The following is a 25,000-nucleotide window of genomic DNA, read 5'->3' on the forward strand; positions in this document are numbered from 1 at the left end:
GTATTTAGCAAGTTTAGCATAGAAACATTTTATCTTTGTTTTCGGTTTTCCTCTGTGTATTTATCTTGACCTCATGTTATTTTGAACGTTTTTTGAATTGAATCTCTCCATTACGTCCACAGCATCCTGTTTGAGCATGTGTCTTTATTTCTGTGTGTGTAGTGTGTTCAACAAGAGAGTGTAAATATGTGAATTTCCCCTCGTAGGATTAATGAAGTAAATCTTCTAAAACAGGGAATGTTTTGTGAATTGGTTGAATTGAAAATCGATTTTAAAACCAAAACATAACCACAAGAACCAAAACTGAATTGATTTGTGAAATGTTCAAAGATTCACAACCCGACTATAAAACCTCTGTGCATGTTGTTTTATTTCCACTCTCTCTGTCGTCTATTGCTGCTTATTTAAGAGGCTGACAGAGGCTGCGGGGGCGGGGGGAGCGTACTATCAGCTGCTCGCTGCGTCCCGATGTTCCACTCACACACGAGGAGCTCCACTCTGTTGCGAGGCAACAACCTGTTAGTGTGTGTGAGGGCTCAGCGGGAGGACGGGAGGTTTATGTGAGTTTGAGGGCTTGAGGGGAAGAGGAGAAATAAATGGATGGAGAGATGAATAAAGGGAGAGTCTCTTAGTTGGCACAGGTCACACATCTTTCTGTGAAGCATTCAGGAGGGTTTGAACGTGGAGAGAAAAGGAGAATGATTAGCAGATTGAAGGATAGAAAAGAAAAACAGGAGAGAGCTGACTCAGAGCTCCTTTCATGTCAGTGTTTAGCATGTGCTCACAGGCTTCATGGTGAGTGAATACAAACTGCAGAGAAAGGAGAGGAGAGGTTCTTTTGTTCTTATGTGAAAGAAGAGACACGTGGGATCATACTGCAGCTGCAAACAAAAACTGAAAATCAGTCTGTGTGGAGAGTAAAGGCAGAACACAGTCCACCATAACGACACCCTGAGTCCCATCAGAGGTAATCTATGAACTCTATGATATCTGCTTGTAAGAGCAGCTAACAATCGGTTCTACATCAAACATTCATTCAAAATCTGCGACGCTGTGTCGAAGGCCTTTCAGCTTTTACATTTCCTGATGTCCTTCAATGCATCAGAAACATTTTAAGAGTTGATTTCTTCTCTTCTTGAGGACACACCTGACAAAGCTTTTACTTTTTACAATTTTGCATCATGATGTTATTATTTCTGCAAACTCAAAGACAGAGTCAGCAGCTTGTTCCTTCAAAATAAAATACAGACTTATGTAGGGACCGTCAAAATAAAATCCAGACTTCTCCTAAAGTGAAGCTGCTCCATTGTCCCTTCTGGGCCTCCATACATGTGTGGTGGTGACTGTGTCTGCAGAGACTCTGTCCTCTCACTGGATTTTACTGTTCTGATTTGTTCTGGTTGACTCGGGACGTTTCTGGGCGGAGCTGGCGTGTTTCCTCCAGCCAATGACAGCGCAGCAGGTGAGTTTAGGAGTGGATACAATTCAGTGATTGGACGCCATTCAAAGCGGTGAATATGACGGACGTGGACGTACAGACAGTCGCTGCAGTCGGCTGTAAGGGCAGAAGTGTGTAAGTGATGTAGATGGGCTGGTGAGAGAACTAAAACATCAGATGTTAAATCAAACTCTTCTGTTGTAGAGATTGCAGATTGCTACACCGAGGATCCCATCTTCATCGTTTATTCCCGCTCTCTGTGAAATGTGTTTAAAAATAAATTATCTGAAATACAAAACTGATGAGGGGCCTTTTTCAAACACACAAGACGCTGCCATTTGTTTCCTGAGTGGAGCAGATGTATCAGACAGCTTCTTAGGCGTCCAAATTAAATTGCCTGTCAGCAATAATCTTTTCTTCTTTTCAACATAACAAAACTCTTCCATTCATCTTTAAGGCCTTTTTATCGGCTCTGTGGAAGATAAATACTGCAGAGACGGCTGTGCGGGCGTCTCAGTTTGTCAAAAGCTCTGTGTTCAGCACAAAAAGAATCGGCTGCTTGATATGTTCTGCCTGGCGTTTCTCGAGCTGCCTTTGTTCCCGTGGTGGTGTTTGTGCAGCTCTTACAGCGGAGTAACAGTGTGAGGCACGGTTACATCAGCGAGCGGAGGATGTGTCCTCTGAGGATTTGTCTGGTTGGAGGTGGTTTTTCCTCGGATTGGAGGGTGTAATCCGCCTGAAGGAAAGGATTTAGGAGAACATCCAGGCGGTGCAGGACTCCATCTGAGAATAGTCCTGGACTCTGTTTCTTTGTTTGTTTGTTTGTGTAATAAGTCGAGAATGAAACAGAAACTGGACGAAATCAGCAAACGATCATCTGAAGGTATTAAAGCCATTGTGCATATTTTCTCATCTTTTGCACGTTGAGTCAGAAGTAGACCTGAAGTCTAACGATGTCATCTTTAATGTTCCTGATAAAATAAACCGACCTACAGACGCGTAAGCACCGGCACTTTCTCTCCACTCCTCTTGCTCGCCCTCTCTTCAGGCCATCAGCTCCAAGAACCGAGGAGAAGATGCAGCTTTGCAGAGAGGAGGAGGAGGAGGAAGAGGAGAGAATGAGGCTGGTTTCACTTCAGGGGCCCGGGTCTGGATCTGAGTACACTTGACCCCAAAGTCTGGTTCATTTGAATCACTGTGAACACAAACGTACCGTACTAGGGTACCGCTCCCGAGTCCACTTGAGGAGGTGGTCTCGGGCACGACTCATGTAGATGTAGAGGTAGTGGACTACTATATGACGTGATTCAAAACATTTCCTGTCTCTTCAAAAACCATCGTATCCGTGCAGCACAGGCTCCATGACGACACCCCTCTGCATCCAAAAGGTCGCTTTTTCTTCCTGACTTTTGTTTTTGGTCACCTAGCAACGGGGGCTGTTGCTTTGTTGCTCGTGTGCACTCCCCTCCTGCTCTGTGCCTGACACCACATCCTGTCTGAAAGGCCCTTTGCAGACGTTTGGAGCAGAGTGGACATTCAGAAGCGTAACTGTGTTTCTGCTGGATCAGAGAATCACATATAAAGACTTTAAAGATTCATCAGTGATTTGTCTCCGACACAAACTGATGCTGAGTCTGGGACTAAAAGGAAACGATAAAACATGTAAAGTGCTGATGGAGAACATAGCACACCTTGTCCTTAAAGCTATTAGCAGCTTGAATCCTTCGGCCTCTGGTCACCGCCTGCAGTAAGTGCAGAGCAGCCAGTGATGGCAGGAATCTGCATATTTATGGTGGTGGTCTGGCCTCCATTTCATGCCGGTGTGCCTCCAGAGTGGCCTCGCTCTGTATTTCATGTGCACATCTCTGCTGCTCTGAAATAACCTCACGGCTTCACGCTGTCCGGCGTTTTGATTTACAGACACTGACCCGTCTCCCCGTGAGACCGCGCCTCAGCCTGCGAGCGTATAATGGCCCCGTAACTGCCCGCCACAACTGGACTCACATTCATATTGGCTTTTATTTCCTGCAGCTGCTGGAGGTGAAGTGAGTAATGAGGTGTTTTATCCAGACGGTACAACTCAGCAGATGGGAGGAGGACAAGGAGGAGGAGGAGGAGGAGGAGGAGGAGATGAGAGGGAGGAGGAGGAGAGGGAGGAGGAGGAGAGGGAGGAGGACGAGGAGGAGGAGGAGGAGGAGGACGAGGAGGAGAGAAGAGGGAGGAGGAGGAGAGGGAGGAGGACGAGGAGGAGAGAAGAGGGAGGAGGAGGAGGAGATGAGAGGGAGGAGGAGGAGAGGGAGGAGGAGGAGAGGGAGGAGGACGAGGAGGAGAGAAGAGGGAGGAGGAGGAGGAGATGAGAGGGAGGAGGAGGAGAGGGAGGAGGAGGAGAGGGAGGAGGAGGAGGAGGAGAGAAGAGGGAGGAGGAGGAGGAGGAGGAGGAGGAGGACGAGGAGGAGAGAAGAGGGAGGAGGAGGAGGAGAGAAGAGGGAGGAGGAGGACGAGGAGGAGGAGGAGGACGAGGACGAGGAGGAGGAGGAGGAGGAGGACGAGGACGAGGAGGAGGAGGAGGAGGAGGACGAGGAGGAGGAGGAGGACGAGGACGAGGAGGAGGAGGAGGAGGAGGAGGACGAGGAGGAGAGAAGAGGGAGGAGGAGGAGGAGAGAAGAGGGAGGAGGAGGACGAGGAGGAGGAGGAGGACGAGGACGAGGAGGAGGAGGAGGAGGAGGAGGAGGAGGACGAGGAGGAGGAGGAGGAGGAGGAGGAGGAGGACGAGGACGAGGAGGAGGAGGAGGAGGAGGAGGACGAGGAGGAGAGAAGAGGGAGGAGGAGGAGGAGAGAAGAGGGAGGAGGAGGAGAGAAGAGGGAGGAGGAGGACGAGGAGGAGGAGGAAGAGGACGAGGACGAGGAGGAGAGAAGAGGGAGGAGGAGGAGAGGGAGGAGGAGGACGAGGAGGAGGAGGAAGAGGACGAGGACGAGGAGGAGGAGGAGGAGGAGGAGGAGGAGGAGAGAAGAGGGAGGAGGAGGAGAGGGAGGAGGAGGAGGAGGAGGACGAGGAGGAGGAGGAGGAGGAGGAGAGGGAGGAGGAGGACGAGGAGGAGGAGGAGGAGGAGGAGGACGAGGAGGAGAGAAGAGGGAGGAGGAGGAGGAGAGAAGAGGGAGGAGGAGGAGAGAAGAGGGAGGAGGAGGACGAGGAGGAGGAGGAAGAGGACGAGGACGAGGAGGAGAGAAGAGGGAGGAGGAGGAGAGGGAGGAGGAGGACGAGGAGGAGGAGGAAGAGGACGAGGACGAGGAGGAGGAGGAGGAGGAGGAGGAGGAGAGAAGAGGGAGGAGGAGGAGAGGGAGGAGGACGAGGAGGAGAGAAGAGGGAGGAGGAGGAGGAGATGAGAGGGAGGAGGAGGAGAGGGAGGAGGAGGAGAGGGAGGAGGACGAGGAGGAGAGAAGAGGGAGGAGGAGGAGGAGATGAGAGGGAGGAGGAGGAGAGGGAGGAGGAGGAGGAAGAGGACGAGGAGGAGGAGGACGAGGAGGAGGAGGAGGAGGAGGAGGAGGACGAGGAGGAGGAGGAGAGGGAGGAGGAGGAGAGGGAGGAGGACGAGGAGGAGAGAAGAGGGAGGAGGAGGAGGAGATGAGAGGGAGGAGGAGGAGAGGGAGGAGGAGGAGAGGGAGGAGGACGAGGAGGAGAGAAGAGGGAGGAGGAGGAGGAGATGAGAGGGAGGAGGAGGAGAGGGAGGAGGAGGAGGAAGAGGACGAGGAGGAGGAGGACGAGGAGGAGGAGGAGGAGGAGGAGGAGGACGAGGAGGAGGAGGACGAGGAGGAGGAGGAGGAGGAGGAGAGAAGAGGAGGACGAGGAGGAGAGAAGAGGGAGGAGGAGGAGGAGGAGGAGGAGGAGGACGAGGAGGAGAGAAGAGGGAGGAGGAGGAGGAGAGAAGAGGGAGGAGGAGGACGAGGAGGAGGAGGAGGACGAGGACGAGGAGGAGGAGGAGGAGGAGGAGGAGGAGGACGAGGAGGAGGAGGAGGAGGAGGAGGAGGAGGACGAGGACGAGGAGGAGGAGGAGGAGGAGGAGGACGAGGAGGAGAGAAGAGGGAGGAGGAGGAGGAGAGAAGAGGGAGGAGGAGGAGAGAAGAGGGAGGAGGAGGACGAGGAGGAGGAGGAAGAGGACGAGGACGAGGAGGAGAGAAGAGGGAGGAGGAGGAGAGGGAGGAGGAGGACGAGGAGGAGGAGGAAGAGGACGAGGACGAGGAGGAGGAGGAGGAGGAGGAGGAGGAGGAGAGAAGAGGGAGGAGGAGGAGAGGGAGGAGGAGGAGGAGGAGGACGAGGAGGAGGAGGAGGAGGAGGAGAGGGAGGAGGAGGACGAGGAGGAGGAGGAGGAGGAGGAGGACGAGGAGGAGAGAAGAGGGAGGAGGAGGAGGAGAGAAGAGGGAGGAGGAGGAGAGAAGAGGGAGGAGGAGGACGAGGAGGAGGAGGAAGAGGACGAGGACGAGGAGGAGAGAAGAGGGAGGAGGAGGAGAGGGAGGAGGAGGACGAGGAGGAGGAGGAAGAGGACGAGGACGAGGAGGAGGAGGAGGAGGAGGAGGAGGAGAGAAGAGGGAGGAGGAGGAGAGGGAGGAGGACGAGGAGGAGAGAAGAGGGAGGAGGAGGAGGAGATGAGAGGGAGGAGGAGGAGAGGGAGGAGGAGGAGAGGGAGGAGGACGAGGAGGAGAGAAGAGGGAGGAGGAGGAGGAGATGAGAGGGAGGAGGAGGAGAGGGAGGAGGAGGAGGAAGAGGACGAGGAGGAGGAGGACGAGGAGGAGGAGGAGGAGGAGGAGGAGGACGAGGAGGAGGAGGAGAGGGAGGAGGAGGAGAGGGAGGATGACGAGGAGGAGAGAAGAGGGAGGAGGAGGAGGAGATGAGAGGGAGGAGGAGGAGAGGGAGGAGGAGGAGAGGGAGGAGGACGAGGAGGAGAGAAGAGGGAGGAGGAGGAGGAGATGAGAGGGAGGAGGAGGAGAGGGAGGAGGAGGAGGAAGAGGACGAGGAGGAGGAGGACGAGGAGGAGGAGGAGGAGGAGGAGGAGGACGAGGAGGAGGAGGACGAGGAGGAGGAGGAGGAGGAGGAGAGAAGAGGAGGACGAGGAGGAGGACGAGGACGAGGAGGAGAGAAGAGGGAGGAGGAGGAGGAGAGAAGAGGGAGGAGGAGGAGAGAAGAGGGAGGAGGAGGACGAGGAGGAGGAGGAAGAGGACGAGGACGAGGAGGAGAGAAGAGGGAGGAGGAGGAGAGGGAGGAGGAGGACGAGGAGGAGGAGGAAGAGGACGAGGACGAGGAGGAGGAGGAGGAGGAGGAGGACGAGGAGGAGAGAAGAGGGAGGAGGAGGAGAGGGAGGAGGACGAGGAGGAGAGAAGAGGGAGGAGGAGGAGGAGATGAGAGGGAGGAGGAGGAGAGGGAGGAGGAGGAGAGGGAGGAGGACGAGGAGGAGAGAAGAGGGAGGAGGAGGAGGAGATGAGAGGGAGGAGGAGGAGAGGGAGGAGGAGGAGGAAGAGGACAGCTCCGGTGGCAGCCATCAGTTATGTGTCAGATCACTCAATAAAACTCAACGCCAACCAGGCTCCTCGCCAGTTAACCAATCAGATATTCCCTCCAGCAGCGTGTCAGTCTCTCTGCCGTCCAGGCGGCCGTGTAACCATTTTAGTGGAGTCAGCCGTCCAGCCGGCTTTCCATCACGCCGCTCTTGAGTGGTGACAGCGAAACATGCTGCCGATGAGTTTAAAGCCAGAAGACAGCTGACATCCTGCACGTCCCGGTGTGGCTGTTTAAATCCTCCTCCTGGTGCGCCAGACTAAATCTTCCCCCTAATTGACAGAGCAGAGGATGTTTTCTGCCAGGCGGACTGATGGCAGGATGCAGCAGAGAGGAAGAGGGAGATTCATGTCTGCACAAACAGAAATGTCTCTCCGCGTAGAGGACGCTCTGTCAGCGGCTCGGCGTCGTGCAGCCGAGGTAATGATGTGATTCCAGTGTACAGAACGCAGCGGGTGTCTTTAAATATGAAGAACATCACCTTGTAGTTATTCACTCAGAGTGGCTGCTGAAGGACAGAACGCTCCCAGGCTGGAGCTCCTCTTATCGGGGGTTTGTTGAAGACTCAACCTGAAGAGTCTGCGTTAACAGATCTGTACATGTCTGGTCTCCTCGTGGAGTGCAGCTTCACTTTATGCATAAAAAAAAATCAGTTTCAAGTATTGAGTCATTGTTTAAGTTTTGTGAGTTCAACGTAAAGTTTTTGGAGGGGTTCACGTCAAAACATGAAACATGTTTGATACTCTGAGTGAAACTGAAGCTGAAGGAAGCCAACCCCTCTCCACTCACGTTTACATGAAGGAGTTATCAAATGGAAAGCAAGATAATTAAGCACTATTAAGCGCCAGCGGCGGACAAAATTGTCCTAGTGTCGAGCTGCAATCACCTGAGTCCTGCATTATTGTGTTAGCATGCTAATGTTAGCGCTCTTTAGTTAGCGCCTAGCTTCACATTGTTGTGTTAGCATGCTAATGTTAGCGCTCTTTAGTTAGCTCATAGCTTCACATTAGCTGTGTCCTGCATTATTGTGTTAGCATGCTAATGTTAGCGCTCTTTAGTTAGCTCGTAGCTTCACATTGTTGTGCTAGCATGCTAATGTTAGCGTTCTTTAGTTAGCGCGTAGTTTCACATTGTTGTGTTAGCATGCTAATGTTAGCGCTCTTTAGTTAGCTCGTAGCTTCACATTAGCTGTGTCCTGCATTATTGTGTTAGCATGCTAATGTTAGCGCTCTTTAGTTAGCTCGTAGCTTCACATTGTTGTGTTAGCATGCTAATGTTAGCGTTCTTTAGTTAGCTCTCTTTAGTTAGCTCGTAGCTTCACATTTCATGTAAACTGATCACAGAATGAGCGTGATCTAAAAACTCTTACTAACATCCAAATAATCAGTGAGTATGTTCTTCTTCTTCTCTCTAGTTCTTGACTAAAACAGCTTTTATACACAAGGGGAGGAGCCGGCCGTCCCGTCCATGTAAACACGGCTCTGACAACAACACAGCCAGCGGGACTCGAGCTTCTCCCTCATTGTAGACAGTCATGACTCAGAGACACATTTACACAGGACAGACTTTATGATTTATTTATGTGGAGCATGTCGATCATTCTTTCCTAAAATAAAAAAATTAAAGACCTAAATATCTGCAAAACTTCACGTGTAGAAGTTCTTCTTTAAACCGAGATGTTGTCAAAAGTAACTGACGCAACTTCAGAGACAAATCTGTAAACCATATTTCTTTATTAAAGATTAAGAAACTCCAAGCAGCATATTCATAAATAAAATAAGGGTCTCCCTTAGATGTACTGTGACAGACTATATGCTATGACAGTTCATGTTCTCGTCTTCTTTAAGGGGGGTGGGACACAAAGACCTCGCCCCCAGACCTCCTGGTTCCTGCTGACCAATCACAGCCTCAGGGTCCTCACTCTCAGTCCGTCACGTTGAGGAGCACAGTGTGAAAAGCGAGTCGGTTCACAAGAGCAACTACTGACACAGTTAAAAACATCCACGTAGAGTCTGTTCAGATGAGCGCTGCGTCAGAGTTGACAATATAAAAACCCACCGACACGTGAAGTCTGACCTTTGACTTCGTCCAGATCCCAGACTGACTGAGACATGATGTTTGAGAATCTGTATTCACGCAGGAGCAGAACATCGGCGTCGTCGCCCCCTTCAGCAGATATCTGACATACTGACGGTTTGTTAACCATAGAAACTGAAAAGATGAGTAATTGGGACAGTCAAGAAAAGATTACATTTCATCTGTGCACACAGTGACACGTTGAAGCTTCTCTACCAGTTTCATCACAGAGAATGAATGAACCAGAAGTCGCATGTTGGTCCTACAATGAACAGTCTGAACGGATGTTTCTCTTCAGGGAACAGGATGAATGTTGAAGGGTGATATCAGGTGATTCTGCATTCTCGATTCATCTAGGGCTGTCAGCGTTTACGTGTTAAAGGTCACATATTCTATAAAATCCTCTTCTCCATGTTCCTCTAACTCTAACATGTGTCTCTAGTCTGTCTACAAACCCCCCAATCATGAGAAAAGTCCATCCTCTCCATCTTCTTCCTGCTCCACTTTTCAGAAAATGTGTGCTCAAACAGGCCGTTTGGAGATTTTCCCTTCATGACATCACAAAGGGCAGTAGCCCCTCCCCCAGGTGGGTGACACTCCCACAGCTAGGTGTTTGTTCTGCCCTCTGAGTCTGCCTTCTCACCGTAAACAATAGGACATGGAGCGAGAAAGCACCGAGACCACCCAAGCCCTTCCAGAGAGGGGGCGTGGTCAGACACCGCTCATTTACATATTTAAAGGTACAGACACAGAAACAGCCTGTTCTGAGCAGGGCTGAAATAGAGGGGTTTATAGACATGATCAAATACAGGATCAGATACGATCTTTGAATGTCTCATTTCACTTAAAAAACTTGCGACCTTCGATCTGCCAGAAGTGCTTTATTGTCTTTCAAATTTAAAACAGGTTCATATCCAAAGAGGAAGTAAAACACTGTTAGCTTAAAACGGTATGAAAATAGAAAATAAAAGTCTAACAAAAACGGTTTCGAAACGCAAAATAATGGAATTTCAAACACGCGATTAAAAATGTGATTAATCGTGATTAGCCTCTGAAATTCAGCGATTAATCGTGTTTGTTTTTAAACGTGTGACAGCCCTAGATTGATCCAATGAATGTAGAGAGTGGTTTGAGGTGGAAAGTGAAGACATGGAGTCCAGGATGCTAAATGTCTGACTGCTGAAAACATTGAATGAAGTTGATTCATGAAGTTGAGTTTTAGATTCATCCTCCAGATATTCTGATTGAAACATCTACAAAGTAATACATGGAGTGCAAAAATCACAGTTGCTGTAGTCGTCAGTTTAAATGTGTCATGGTGCGTTGGCCGTGGAAGGAGAACAGGTCGTCTTGATCGTTTCTGTGAAAGCTTTGCTGTCGTATATAGTCTAGACCAAGACATACCCGAGACCAGAATGCTCTGAGACTGAGACAAGACCAAGACCAGGACCATAACAATAAAAAATCCTCATCTTGTGTTTAGGGGGCGTGTCCCTCAATTAGACCGTAACACCGGGAAGGTTGCGACCGTAACCGGGAGTTAAAAATCAAACTACAAATGAATTGAAGTTATTTGTTATTTTATAAAGAGGCATTTTAATTCTAATCACAGTAATGATGTGGAAAAATAGCCGACCAGTGGAGGTCTTGACAGGTCTCTATTTCAAATCTGGAGTCCGCCCAGTCTGAGACCGAGACAAGACTGAGTAAAAATGCTTTAGATTCTAAGACGAGACCTTCAAAAAGTGGTCTTGAGACCAACACCGATTACCAGGACTACAACACTAGTCGTACATGAAGCCAAATAAACAAAGTCTTCAAGATAGCTTCTGCAACACGTTGTAACCTAAAGTACCTTTCCCTTTAAACCACCTCCAAAATTCCCTGGTGCTTAACAAATGTCTTTCTTGATGTGAATTTGGAACAATTATTGTTTGCCCCAGTTGGCATCTTGTGACGTACCCAAAGAGTTCTAACGTGCTCGTTTTGGCCAGTTTGTCAAAGTTGTTCTGAACATGGTGACATCGCTTGCACACTGACCTCAAGGTCTTGGGTTTAGTTGCGTTCACCTGGATTTAGGCCGACGGTAGACTGAAGACGGTCAAACGTTCTACACAGCTCAGGAAATAAAAAACTAATGAGTTTGAGTTTGTTTGTCCAGATTGTCTGATCTCTCTTCAACTGATTAAACAACATGATATAATACATTAGCTTGTATTTTCTGATGGCCCAACCTTAACGTTCTGCTCTCATACACTAACTCATATCTGTTTGGCCGTCTACATGTGAATCCATTAGCAGCCATGGCGACCTTGTAAAAAGATATTTGTAATCTGGGACGCTGGCGGTGTCACAACTTTCGGAACATTTCTTCTCATCGTTGCAGCCCGAGCAGAGATCAAAGATCAGGCTAATCTTAACTGAATGTTTAGCTAGCTTTTTCCCAAACATCCCGAAACCTTAAGCTATCCTTCAAAACCAAGAATTACCCCCAACTTTACCCAAACTGTGCGTGACATGGAGACGTTGTAAAGAGCATCATTTTTAAAGACATGAAGGTGAACTTAAAGCCGGTCCCTGCAGACGAGTCCAACAGTCGTCCAACAATGACATCGGGGTCCAGTGTTAAAAATGAGCTTTTTTTCTGTTTGTTTGTAAAGACTCGACAGCTGTGAAGTTTGAATTTGGCATAAATTGAAAGAACCATTCAGGCAATCACTATTTAATTATCTAAAAAACACATGTACCTCTTCTCTCATGATCCCATCAGTGGTATAAAACTTTCTGTCCTGTCTACAAAATGAGTGTCATCAATGAAGCCCTTCATTCTGACATGTTAATATCCCTCGACTTCCTCAGCCAACGTACAAACTGCTAGGGATGGAAACCCTTGAAAGGCGAGCTGGTTCTGTACTGGATTGTTTAAGCGTCTCCTCGTGTTCAGAGAGCTCCACAGTGTGTGATCAGCATGTTTCCAAACAGCCGGATGAAAATGCATGTTAATCGCACTTATGAGAGCAAAATGGAGGGCTGGAGTGTGTGTGGTTTTATATCTCCTCTTGAACAGAGTTTTTCCATAAAGGTTCATCATACAGGATTCCACAGAGAAAAAAACAAAACAATCCAGTGTTTAGCAAACACATCCAGATTCACTCTATATTACAACGCTTGAGGTATGGCACCTGCAGAATCTCCCCCGTCACCGGCCTCTGATTGCACTTTGGATAACGACGCCCTCTGTCATCCCTGCAGGTGATAATGGATCTCATTAGGAACGACTTCTGGGACTATGAGGCCGCTCTCTACCACTCGCTCACTCTGTGTGATTAAAATATCTGCGAAAACCTGTATACAAGTCTTTGACTTTAAATTCTCTCGTATAAAAAATTAAAGACATGTCTATATAAGTGACAGTTCCTTTCCACAAACTCGGTTAAATATGAGACAGATACAAATGTGAGAGATTGTGAGGCTGCGTTCACACCACCATAAAAACTCTGCTTAGTCCTTCAGCAAATAAAAAAAACATAGAGCATCTGGCTGCCTGAAAATCCAAGGGTTCTCCATTTTGGCATCCGGGAAAGACAGCACCCGAGACCTGGACACGTCCAGTGATGATTCTAGATTTGGTTTGGGCCTGAGGCAAAACTTTACAGGGGCCCTCCAACAAGTGTTTATCACCTTTATGTTATAAAAAAAAAAACACTTTCAGCATGTGGAGGGAGCACTGTAACCTTCTCCTTTGCTGGTGTCAGAAATGTAAGTAATGACGGATAATCCTCTCCTTTGACAAACGGAGGTTTTCACAGAATGAATGCACGCTGTGCCTTGCAGCGCGATGAGAGTGGTTGCTGTCAGGTGGGGCTCTGTCACTGCAAACTTTGCACATTTAAACCACTGCTGTGGGTTAATATTTGTCAGCCCTCAGAGGGCCCCTTGCTGTCCTGGGGCCCCAAGCAGTAACATGCCTTGACTGTTGAAAAGCAGCGCCTCTGGGACTATTGAGTTAAAGGACTTCTAGATTGATTAGAGACAAACAGTAAATCGTGCATCCCAGAGAAAGGTTCTCTTTGCAAAAACAATTTAAGCTAATTGCTCGAGTGTAACTCTAGATCGCCAAGCATATTGGTTTCCGGTGTTCAGGGAACAACAAGTGGACATGCCAAGTTTGGCTCGCTGCTAATTGTACGATGGGTATCTCTAAGACTTCTACTCTGCCCGTGTTGCTGGAGAAACACAAATCAGAAAATCCACTAAGACATTTGGTGCATCCTGATTGGAAGACATGGTATTACCATCAGGCTTTCCCACTCATGCAGAGTCCAATTAATTTTTTGGGCATCGAGCGGTTGGACATCTCCAAATTACGTCTGTTTCAGATGTCAAATCCAAAACAGGGAGAAGTTCTATGGACTTGTCTTCAAATGTCTGGAAAGGAGCCCATCGTTTTTGGCAAGCATTCACACCAATTTGTAAAACTGTGAGAATGTCGTGGTTTTAATCAAATGCACAGACATAATCGACCCAAACTTCTAGGCTTGCAGAAAATCTGGAATTCCAGTTTTACAAATAATGCTTGAAACACATGATGTAACGAGTGGTGTCCCTTTTCCCACGTCAATATTTAACCCTCCCCGTTAAATCTCTCTTCTGAAGGACCGGCCACTTGAGGGGACTCCAAAGCTGGTCAGGGAATCATTCATGTTTTTTCCATCCAAAAGTTGTTGAAATATTTCCAGCCCAACCACAAAGACGCTGAATGTCCCACAATGCTCTTTTTAGCCGTCCCTCCTGCTCCAATGGGCTGCTTGTGTTGGCAAACCCACCACATGGGATCACACGAGCATTTGTCACATTCAGGGTTTGTGTTTGAGGGCTGAGTAGTGTTGGCTCTGACAGCGATAACGTGACACTCAACAGCCAAACTGTCATTTGACTCCAAAATCCCAATACGAGAGCTTTCTGGGACCAGTACAGTTTTACACAACCCAACAAGGCCGGTCTTTGGTGACTCCGTTACCGTACTGGAAAAACACAAAATTGAATAGATGTTTTTTGAGCAGTTGGTGTGACTGCAGCCTTACAATCTCTCCTTCCTTCCATCTTTTTTTTACAAACTGAGACTCCTCACCTGGACAGTTCTGATGCCAAATACAAAAAAAAAGTCTATAAAAAGCAACAACCCACCAAGCTGTGTGTAAAATAAGATCCTGATAAAAATCCTCTCGTGTCGTCGTTGGATGATAACGTTTACAGTCGACGTAAGAAAGTGAATGTAGACTTTTCAAAAACAATGAATATTATAGATTTAATACAAATGAAGAAAAAAAACTTGTGATCATTTTCGTCCGATGCTGAAGATATATATAGGGTTGGTACAGAGATGCATAACAGTAGGTGTCCGACACTAAAAATGTCCCTACAGCGGTGCATCATGGGTAGTCGTTTACATCGATGAGTTGTGGAGAGACATCGTTTAATTTCGGCACTTAGAAAACAATCACAATGAATTTCGCGTCATTGTTTCATATTGAACAAAATTTACAAAGCCATTCAAACAGTCATAACGTTTTCATCAATGTATAGATTTTTTTTTTTTTATCTTGTTTTTGTTTTTTATTACTCAACTTCAAAAAATTGAGAATATTCAAAATACACTTTGACCTCACTTCGTTCTCTTGGTATTTACACGTATGTACAAGAGAAAAAATTACACCCGCCACCCCCCTCCCCATTTTTTTTTGTTTTTATGTAACATCTGCTTTTCTGAACAGGAAGTGAGATAAAAAATCTTTTTTCTTTGTACATATATGTTTTTCCTTCTGTAATAATTTTCCTTCAGAGTAAGCAGAGTCGCATCAGAAACCAGACCAGAGTCCAGAGAGCGACTGATCGTTGATGCAGTTTGAGCCCCTCCTGTTTGGGATCTATATGGAGGTACTGTGGGTGGCATCAATGACTTCGGGTATGGGTCCTCCGGAGACTGCCTGGTAGGACATTGGCATGGGTGTCTTGCCAGGGCTCTGCCGGAAGAGCCCCCCGTTGGGCGCCCTGTGTTTGCACTGCATGGTGCCGCTGAGGCTGGTGCTGCTGAGAGGGTGGTGCAGGAGCAACGTGTTGCTGCCAGGGCCCTGGGACGGAGGTAGCGTCCTGCCTAGGGTCCCCCCATGGTGAGGATGGGGATGCGGGGGAGGTGGTGCCCCCTCCCCGGGGAGGAAGGTGGTCACACCGAGGCCCGGGTAGTCCCGCACGGACTCCGGCCCCCCCACCAGAGAGGCTTGGCTGGGTTGCACTCTGCCGATGTCCAGCGCAGAGATCTCGATAGAGGGGCCGGGGATCTGCTTGTGGGCCAAGTCCTCGTCCAAAAGACTGTTCATACGACGGTGCACCTGTTCCAGATTCACCTCCTTGTCCTACAAAAGGAGGATTTGGGGGGGGGTAGAAGAGGACAGAGGGGAGACAAAGGGGGGGGGGGGGGGGGGGGGGGGGGGGAGGGACACAGAGGCTGAGATTGGCGATGGGCCGGTTTCTCAGACTGTTTCAGGTCTGCTGCTGCTCCATGCATTCTAAGCCTGTCAGCGTTTTTTGGCTCGGCCTTTTAGATTTACAGACTTCCATCAAGATGCCGGCTGATCGTCTGCATCTTGATGCTTTTTGGCGTTTGGTATGAAGAGCCCAGTGGGAACTGAGGCCACAGAAACCAATTGGTACGTGCACCTTGAAATCAAACTTGGCCAGAGAATATTAAAGGTTTGATGTCTGAAGTAAAACAATCCTGGAGCCAAACTGACTGAAGGTCGATTGTTGTAAAGCTGTTGGAGGCGGACTCCTCTTTAGTCCGTCTGCATGTAAGCGAGACACCTCAAGGTTTTCATGAGACGTGTCGGACTGAGAGAAGTCTGCTAAAGGAACGATTGATTTTGGATTTAATCAAGGTCTTGAATTCCTGCTGGAACACTTTCAAGTATAAAAGAAGCCGATCGAGTCCGAGGTAGATTTGGATGCACAGCCAGGAATTCATTAAAGTTACAATCCAAACTATACAAGGATGATTTAAAGGTTAAATAAGTCACGCTGTGGCTGAGGTGAGAATATGTACATTTGTGTTCCCCTCCCCCTCTGTGGTGAATCTTCCTCCGCTGCCCTTGGAGCGAGTACACTCTGTGCAGGAGGATCGGCGAATTGGTTCGCTTTCAGAACAATTTAATCAAAACATTGGCTGACACTGCATCTCCCGCTGACTGCAGCCATGCATACTTGTTAGGCATTAATAGAGACTTGAGTGTTTCCCTGTTGAACCGCCAGGTCTGCTACAGCACGCTGGGTCACGGGAAGGTAAAGGACGAGCGGCAGAGAGGGAGAGACGAGGCCTGACTCGCATTCCAAGTGAGGCCTCGGGTCTGGATCCAGATTCTCGACACGTCTTGAGTGTTTGTTTGCTACGTGCATGAACGCAGATACAACGAGAGCGGGGAGTAAAAAACGTTTGAGGTCGGTCATTGTTCCTGCACGCAGCCTGGCTTGGCTCCAGCATCGGATTCACTTTTTATTCAGAGGAACAATGATATTAGTCACAGTAACTCATCACAGTGACATTCAAAACAAGGCACAAGACACAGTTATACTAAAGATTAATGCACACAGAGTCACATGGTGCTGACGCTACAACACCCGACGTCCCCGATGGTTTGAAGATAAGGTTTGTTGATTTAGTCTTTTAATACGTTTTTTAATGTTAAGCTCTTTAAAGGCTTTAAATGTGATTTTTCAGACTTAAATGTATAAATCAAATATATCCTCTGAAAATAACTCTGTGAGTCATGACTGTCTACAATGGGTGTAACACCCGAGTCCCACTGTCTGTGATGTTTTCAGAGTTTTCAGAGTCCTATCTTCACTTTGTTTACATCGCCCGGACGGCCGGCTGACTCCTCCCCTCACGTATAAAAGATGTTTAATTGAGGGACTAGAGAAAAGAAGAATAACATACTGTACTCACTGCTTAACTGTGTTTCTAGATCACGCTCATTTCAGGTAAATTTACATGCAGTGTGAAGATACGAGCAGAATAAAGATCGCTAGCATTAGCATGCTAACACAACAATGCAGCGCGAGTTGTTTTGGTTTCATGCTGGTGCTCAAGGGCGACATCTGCTGGATCAAAGAATCACATATAAAGCCTTTAAGGTTCTTGATTAGATTGTGTCTGCAACACAATGCAGAAGTTTATTAGTCAAGAGTTATAAAGTTAAGAGTCGTAGTTTTGATGTTTTGAGGATTAGTGTTCAGTGTTGTTTTTATTTTCAAAGCAGCAACACTACGTTTGGTGTTTTTGGAGGTTAGAGTTTAATGCTACCGTCTACAGAATGAGATCCTTTTTGCATCTTTGATCATCAAGTCATCAGCCCTAACAAAAAACCAAGATGGTCGCCACAGTTACGACCTCTCACCGATCGTCAACGAACCATTGAGGGACGTACCACCGTCTTTATCTCACGTTCACAGAGGCCTTCAGGCGTTGTCCACCTGACGTGTTTCTGAGCGCTCGTGAGTGTTTGCATGAAGCGGTTGTGCGCTGTGCCGTCTCAACTGCACAGATTTGTAGGCAACAAACGATTCCAGCTTTTTAGTGCGATGCAGACACTGCTCCTTCTCTTTCACTTGTGGCAGCTTTTGGTTAAATCCCCGACTGAAGATCTGTCGTTTTTAAAAATCACGGGTTGTATCATTTAAAAACTCGAGGTGTCTAAAAGTGTTGAACATTTTGACAACCTTAGGTCAAAGTTCAGAGCACTGACTCTAAAGCTTTTTAAAAACTTGAAAATATAATGTAAACATGTAAAGTCTACAAAAGACAGAAGAAGAAGAAGTCTGTGTGGTGATGTTAGCAGGAGCACCAACGAAGAAGAAAGAGATATAAATAGAAACCCAGGAGGACGACGAGAGGCAGATTAAAGTAGTAGATGTTGCTCTTCAGGATTAAGTCTTTACGTTGAGGTAGAGTGAAGAGCAACCTCTGAGTCTCAGGTCTTCTCGACACTCTGTGGTCGAGTGCTGCCGAGGCTAAGCATCCGTCTCCAGCCTTTGTTTGAACCGTAAAAAGACGCAGGGCGAGTTTATCAAGGAGGTCGGCGCAGGTTGGAACGATCCCTCTCCAGAAGAAACTCTCAGAGCCAATTAAAACATCTCAGCGCGGGTTATTGTTCGAGCGGACTGCCGTCTCATTAAAATATGTTTTCAGCCACGTCAATCTGGCAGCGAGCCAAAATAAATAAATGCCAGGGATTAAACCTCAGCCGGTCATTAAAGACGGGCCGGTGATGTAAGAGGAGAGGGAGAGAACAAGCGGCGTGTGAAAGCCTCCATTAATTTAGCAAACAAACAGCTCTTTTAATGAGGGCTGCCAGTGGGGGGGATCTTAAATCACTCTCCCTCCTGCTGGTCTGTGAACACTGCAACTGTTGAGTGGGCCGTGCTCGAGTGTGATAAGAACACTTTGTGGTCGGTTCTGGTTCATTTTGGATTTAAGTGCTCCTCGGGAAACATCGGAAGCCCTTTAGCGAGGAACTCTTCTTCTATAAGAGGCCGCCTTTGATAAAACATCTCTCGCTACAAGACGAGTTCAATCTGACGCTCCGCCTACACGGTGAACACCTTGAAAAGAGTCGACCCCCCCCTCCCTGTGGCCAGCGGTGATGAAGTTTAATCTAAATGTGCAGATTGGACATTTCTCAGAGGCACTCATCTTCTCAGCAATTCATGACTGAAGCCATTTAAATGGTGAAGTGATGTTAAACGGAGAGTCTGCAAATAGGAGCTAATAAACTCCTTACACTAACACCGTGTCCTAAAAGCATGCAAGCGATATATATCACGTAGCATCGGGCTTGATTGCACGCTTTCACGCTCACTGTCCACACTGCATCCATTAAATATTTAATTCTCTGCTCTGTCAATTTCAGTATCCCCCTTGCACAGAGTATGACATCTAGTGCTTTTAGTTTGCAGGGGGACAAATAGAAGTGAGGTGCTTTTATTTTGAAAGTGAACTAACAGAAGTGTGGTGCTTTTATTTTGCAGGGGGACAGACTGAAGTTTTGTGCCTTTACTTTGAAGGTAGACAAGTTAAGTGTGGTGCTTTTATTTTGAAAGGGGACTAACTGAAGTGTGGTGCGCCACCGTTCTTTTCCTGTTATCCTGAGTCATGAACCATAGTATTGAAGAATTAAAGGTTTGACCCTGTGATGGCTCGAGGTCAGAGGTCATTAAGTCACCCTGTTGGAAAGGCGACTGTCTAAAACCAACTATCCTTCCAACGGTTGCTAAGATCTTTCTTTTTTCACCAAATAGCTTCAATCATTTTATTTTATTAGAGTCCTGATGCAACCTTTCCTCCGCTCATTTTAAAGTGCTGTAAGTCTCTCGACTCTCCACTCAGGTAACGTTTTATCCGGCTTTGAGTCACGTTGGTTTCCAAACAGATAAACACCATTACTACTGAGAAAATGTCAAATTACCTCTGGAGAGTGGTTCTGAAACAATCAGCGCTGAGTCATGCGGTGGCATAAGAGAACTTTACTTCTCAAAACATGATTGAAAAACGAGTTTTATCAGGTCTGAATGAGTCACTTATTAACTCTCCCCTCAGATTTGTCTGGCTTGTTTGTGATGAGCTAAATGGCAAACTCAAAGTTTGTGACTAAAGTTTAGAAAACATCGTCTGGCTCTGTGAGGTTTCATTTGTGAGTCAGTGAAGTGGCAGTGCGAAGTATTCAGGCTGTTTGGTTCCAGTGTTGCAGCTGATTAAAAAAAAATGGGCCTCTGAGAAACGTCTGTGCCCTCAGATTAGATTGGAGAATGGTGTTGCTGCTGCTCCGATGACTCATCAAATGGACGTCTTTTAGGTTCTGCGATATACCACATTTCTATTTTGAAAAAAGACTGCTTGTTCTGCTTTCTGAAGCCCGGCGACACATCTTGTCGTGCACTTTGCAAGGTTTTACAAACGGGAGATTGAGATATAAACACAGAAAAAAACAACAGTGGAGAAGCTGACCTCCGTTTGGTAGGGGGAGGGGTCTCTGAAGCGGTAACAGGCACACTCATGTGGGAGGGGTTAAGGTGGAAGTCCTGCACAGGTTTGCTGGGAGAGAAAATCCACTACAGTTTACCACTTTCTTTCACTTTCTTTCTTTACTGTGAATCAATATGTTCAGAGACCCCTCCCCCTACCAAACAGAGGTCAGCTACTCCACTGTCGTTTTGTCTGTAATTCGTCGCCACTACAGCGTACAGGTAACACCTTGTGTTACCCAACATTACCCGACACACAGTGAGCACGCCAGCTACCATCCATAGATTGAGTTGTAAAAGTCGTGTGAAAGGCACTTTGTTTGTTTACAGCGATTCTCGTGATTTTCTTCACAGTGTCACAGTTTGTTCAGCTGAAAACGCCCAAGAAGCAGGTAAAAGTGAGGCGAGTCTGTACGAAACGCTCGCCACAGTAAAAGATGAAACAAAGCAAGAAGAAACAGAGAGGCCCTAGAAGAACCAGGGGGAGGGGGCGGGGGTTGTCTGACGACGGGGGGATTCAGTGTTTAAGGTGAGCGAAGCCCTCAGGAGCCTCCACGGCCAGACATCAATTACAACGGTAATTATCGTATCGTCTGCATAGAGGAGCAGCCCAAATTCAAATCAATTGCAATTAAAGCCGAGCTGTCTGTTTCAGAACATCAACCAAATTAATTTAGACTTTTGTCTTCCCTTTGGGACGAGCTTTAGCGTCCGGATCTGGAAATAATCTCCTGTTGATAGGTAAAGAGATCCAACGCCTAAAAATCTTTTCTTCATCAGCGTTAAAGAAAGTTTAATGAGCCACCAGAATCTTTAAACTTTTGTTATGTATCATTTTTGTTGTTGAGTTTTTACATCACCTTAAACATTTCAAACAGTTATCTTGGACTTGTCTCAACATTTTTATGGTTGCCGTGGAAACCATGGATAGTATGTTAAAGACCGCTGCATAAGGAAGCGTGAGCTGCTACTGAAAGCTGTAGTTCTGTTGCTGTTTGTGCTGCTGTGATAAAAACGTCATGTAGATTAAACTCGGATACATTAACTCGTCTGTAAACATATTCTCTTCCTCAGGTCGGTTTCAGCCGGTCGTCATGACTACGGTCAACCCCGGAGTTCGTTCTCGTTGGTGGAGAGTAGCAGATAGAATCACTCCCATGATTCCCCGCCAGCCTCGACGTCATCTTTTGTTATTGTTTTGTTTGAGAGCCCCCTGGTGGTGAAACTTACATACTGCGCCTTTAAAGTCTAAATCTGGGGATTAAGGTATGACATCACCTGCTACATGTGTTAAATCTCCTGTGTTAATGTAAAACTAAGGGTATACAGCGTTAATTTGTTACGGTTAAAAAGATTTGTGAGGCTCTACGGGAAAATGAGAAATGTATCCTTTAACCTTTGACGTAAACAGTCCAAATCAGAGATTTATTCCAAGAACCTTTGCAGCAAAGATAAAGATACGAGGCATGTTTCCACTCAGTTTAGACTCAAGAAAATCACAGATATATATATTATGTTATTTTTCACTTATTTTGGATGGTTATGTATGAGGTCTAGTCTGACCTGTATCAATAGCTTCTGCTTCATCCCAGCCTCTCTCTCTGTCTGTCCAAATGTCCCTCCTCCCCTCCGATGAAGCAGTTGTTATGTCATTATATGTCAATGGACCAGAAACCCTTGCCAGTCTGTAATCCTTAGTAACCTGCACGAGATCATAGACAGTCAAGTGTAAATATAAAAAAATGGAAAGGGATAGATGGAGAGAAGAAGGGTAGATAGATCACACGGGTGTCCACATTGACATATAATTTGCAATAAGACGTGACACAGTGACAGAACCAGGGGTTATGGACCGGGATGTTGGAGACAATCTTATTGCTAAAGGGCGACACACCCACTGCACACTGCCTGCTCACACTTTAGTTTATGGATCCATGTCAAAGCTTTGCCTCGTGGTTTGTTTGCCCTGTACGCTGATGACATACATGTTTGTGTTGAGGTGTATCTCTGGTGATCGGAGGTGAATGTCTGGAGGTAGAACTTATAAACACAGGTCAGAGGTTGGTCTATGTTCGAGTGCTTAAAACGTCTCAGTTCCACATTATATACTTATTATGGTATGGTGTACGCTAGGGCTTCACAATCGCCTCGTTATCACAACATGAGCGTTCACAATAGTTTGTGATAAGCACATCGTAAAAGTGAAAGTCAGATTAATTGGTGCACATTCAGCGGTTAACTTCCTGCGTCCGTATTCACAAACATCCTAAGCATCCTCCCAGAAAGCTCCTGACTCAGCTCAAAGAACCAGAGCGAGGACTTTTAACCTCGGAGTGATTGAGGAACATTCTCAGAGCGACTCTGAGTGAGGACGAGACAGAAACTAGATTCATTTATTTATAACGTTGTACTTTCAGCGGGCACAGTGCAGGTTGTTTAAATCACTGCCGGGGGCGCCGGTAGCCTAGTGGTTAGTTTGCGCCCCCCCGTGTACGGAGGCTGTAGTCGTCCAAGGGTTCTAATCCGACCTGTGGCTCTTTCACCAAATGTCATTCCTCCCCGATTTCTGACTCCACTGTCCTATCAAGATAAAGGCACACAAATAAAAACCTTAAATCTTTGTACTTTAGAGCTGATTAAAATAAGTAGATAGTCTGGGACTGAGACGGACGACGAGTTGAGGTCAGGTCAGGTCGTCTTTTAAAGGGGGGCGGGCTTTACCCTTTATGTGTCTAAATGTTTGGAAACTTAAATTTACTGCTCACATGACTTCATCCGAGCTTTCTTTAAGGACTTCATTGTCAGGTTTCATCAATAATCGATTCAAGGAAATACAATCTTTAAATCCTGTCAAACAGGAAGTAACGGCTCAGCTGTGGTGAAAGTGTGTTTCCTGTTTAACAGAGAGGTCTGCATGAGGCACTTTGTAAGGCTTCAGAGTCTCTGAGCGTCGACCGATAGCGATCTGCACGGACTGATGGTGACACTGTTCATGTCTACACTCAGGGCGAGCTGCACTTTCACATTATTTTATCTTTGCTTCATAAAGATTTCAGAAGTGTGTCCGTAATTTTTACAGTTCTCTCTCTCTCCTGCTGATTTTAATCTCTGTGCAGAAAATGAGCAAAGTTAAGCTATGACGGAGTCTGGATCTCCTGAACGCTCTGAACAGAAACATGTAGGACTCTGCAGGTGCTTAAGGCCTCGAGTGTTTGATTCAAGGCAAAGGAAACGCCTCCCGAGTGGATCAGGAGCGGCTGCTTTATGAGCGTATTAGTAAAGGTAATGGTCAGGTGCTTTGTGTGTTTAGAGAGCGTGCCAAACGAAAAACAGATGAGCTCGGGGATCTGTAAGTTCAGGGCGATGTGGGTGGGGAGTGATGGCAGATAAAAGAAAAAATGGAGGGGGGGAATCAAGGCGACCAAATTTGATTTCAATCAGTGTCCTGATGTGGCACAGAGCTGCTCTGTCCTGCCTCACCGCCCTCTGTCCCCCGGCTCTCCCGCTCTAACTCTACCCTCCTCTACAGCTGGGTGTACTGCAGCTCCACTAAGTCTGGGCTGGCGTCTGCAGCTGGATCCTTAAAGTAGAGTGTGGCAGTGTCCTCCCCCCGCTGGCCCGTCCGCCGTGCCCTGTGCTCGGTCACCTCTTTGGGCTGCTCCTGGCGGCAGCGGTTGCTGTTCCACCACGCCTCCAGCCCGGCCACAAGGCAGGCCAGCAGCAGGCCCGCGGCCAGGATGCAGAAGACACCGGCAAAGCTGTGCAGCTTGAGGGAGCGGCCGTCCGGGTGGGCGCTGGCGTGGCTGCTGAGGTCACAGCGGCCGGTGCGAGGCCACCACTTCTGCTTCATGATGTCCAGGTCACCTTTCTCCTGAAGCTCCAAGATCCTGAAGAGGAGAAGACATGAGCATGTGTTTTAATTTATAGTCTAGAGTCCCATCTGGTAACATGGAGGAGGCGGGGCTTATGACCTATACTGCAGCCAGTCACCAGGGGGAGCTCTAAATATTTTGGCTTCGCTCCCAAGCGGCTGTTGCTCCGTCCATCTTAATATACACTGCAGACCTGCAGGGTCAGGATTTGAAAATGTGGAACCAAACTAAAAACCAAAGTCCAGCGCTACGAGGGCGCTCCTTTCCTGTCCGGTCTCTGACCTGACACATGTCTCCACCTCCTTTAAAAAGGACGCACCAGTTAGTGACCATCTCCCGGTGTGATCCTGCGAGCACGCCGCTCTCTCGTTGCGTTGAGTTATGGAGTTAATTAAACAAACTCTGCCGTGACCACCGAAGAACAATCTGCTTTTAGCTGCAGTAAAAATCACAGCCCAATTTGCTATATTTAATCTGCTCAGCTCAGCGTGAACATGTTGAAGGTCAGCGCGCTGCCGTTTCCTCCCCCCCCCCCCAGCGACCCCCCCGAAACACCCCGAGGACAAAACAGTTCCCCAGCACAAACGAGGAAACAAAGTCCGCCGAAGTTATTAACGGTGGGATTATGAAATGAAAAGCCGGGGACAGAGGTACTACAGCAGTTATGGGACGAGGTATTAAAATGATGGTTGAACTGTGGAGGTAATGGCTTCCTCGCTGAACAATCGCTTCACCCTCCATTTAACACTCGGACACATTATTCCTCCACGTCCCCGGGCGCTTTGCTGCGAGGACGCCGCGGGCCGCTGGACGCCTGCTGAGCCGAGCCGGGTACGTGAAAAAACTTCATCAATAAGAAACAGAATTAATCCCTGAATAAACACAGGACGGACTAATGATGGAGGAGGAGGAAGAGGAGGAGGAAGAGGAGGAAGAAGAGGAGGAAGAAGAGGAGGAAGAGGAGGAAGAGGAGGAAGAGGAGGAGGAAGAGGA

At 47.5% G+C, this 25,000-nt stretch overlaps 1 protein-coding gene across 1 annotated transcript in view; it reads right to left on the bottom strand.

Annotated features, from left to right (window-relative positions):
• Window positions 1-14,519: 14,519 nt before the first annotated feature.
• The window catches only part of LOC132965682 (glutamate receptor ionotropic, delta-1-like), an 81,512-nt gene continuing 71,031 nt past the window's right edge, over window positions 14,520-25,000 (bottom strand). Inside the window, exons 12-14 of the mRNA XM_061033786.1 lie at window positions 24,290-24,309; window positions 23,782-24,022; window positions 14,520-15,475 (exon numbers count right to left, since the gene is read on the bottom strand). Of these exons, the coding sequence (XP_060889769.1) occupies window positions 14,990-15,475; window positions 23,782-24,022; window positions 24,290-24,309 (747 nt within the window). The 3' untranslated portion in view covers window positions 14,520-14,989. The remainder of the gene's footprint in view (window positions 15,476-23,781; window positions 24,023-24,289; window positions 24,310-25,000) is intronic.

This window comes from Labrus mixtus, unplaced genomic scaffold, assembly GCF_963584025.1.
Source record: "Labrus mixtus unplaced genomic scaffold, fLabMix1.1 SCAFFOLD_97, whole genome shotgun sequence".
NCBI classification, from domain to species: Eukaryota; Metazoa; Chordata; class Actinopteri; order Labriformes; family Labridae; genus Labrus; species Labrus mixtus.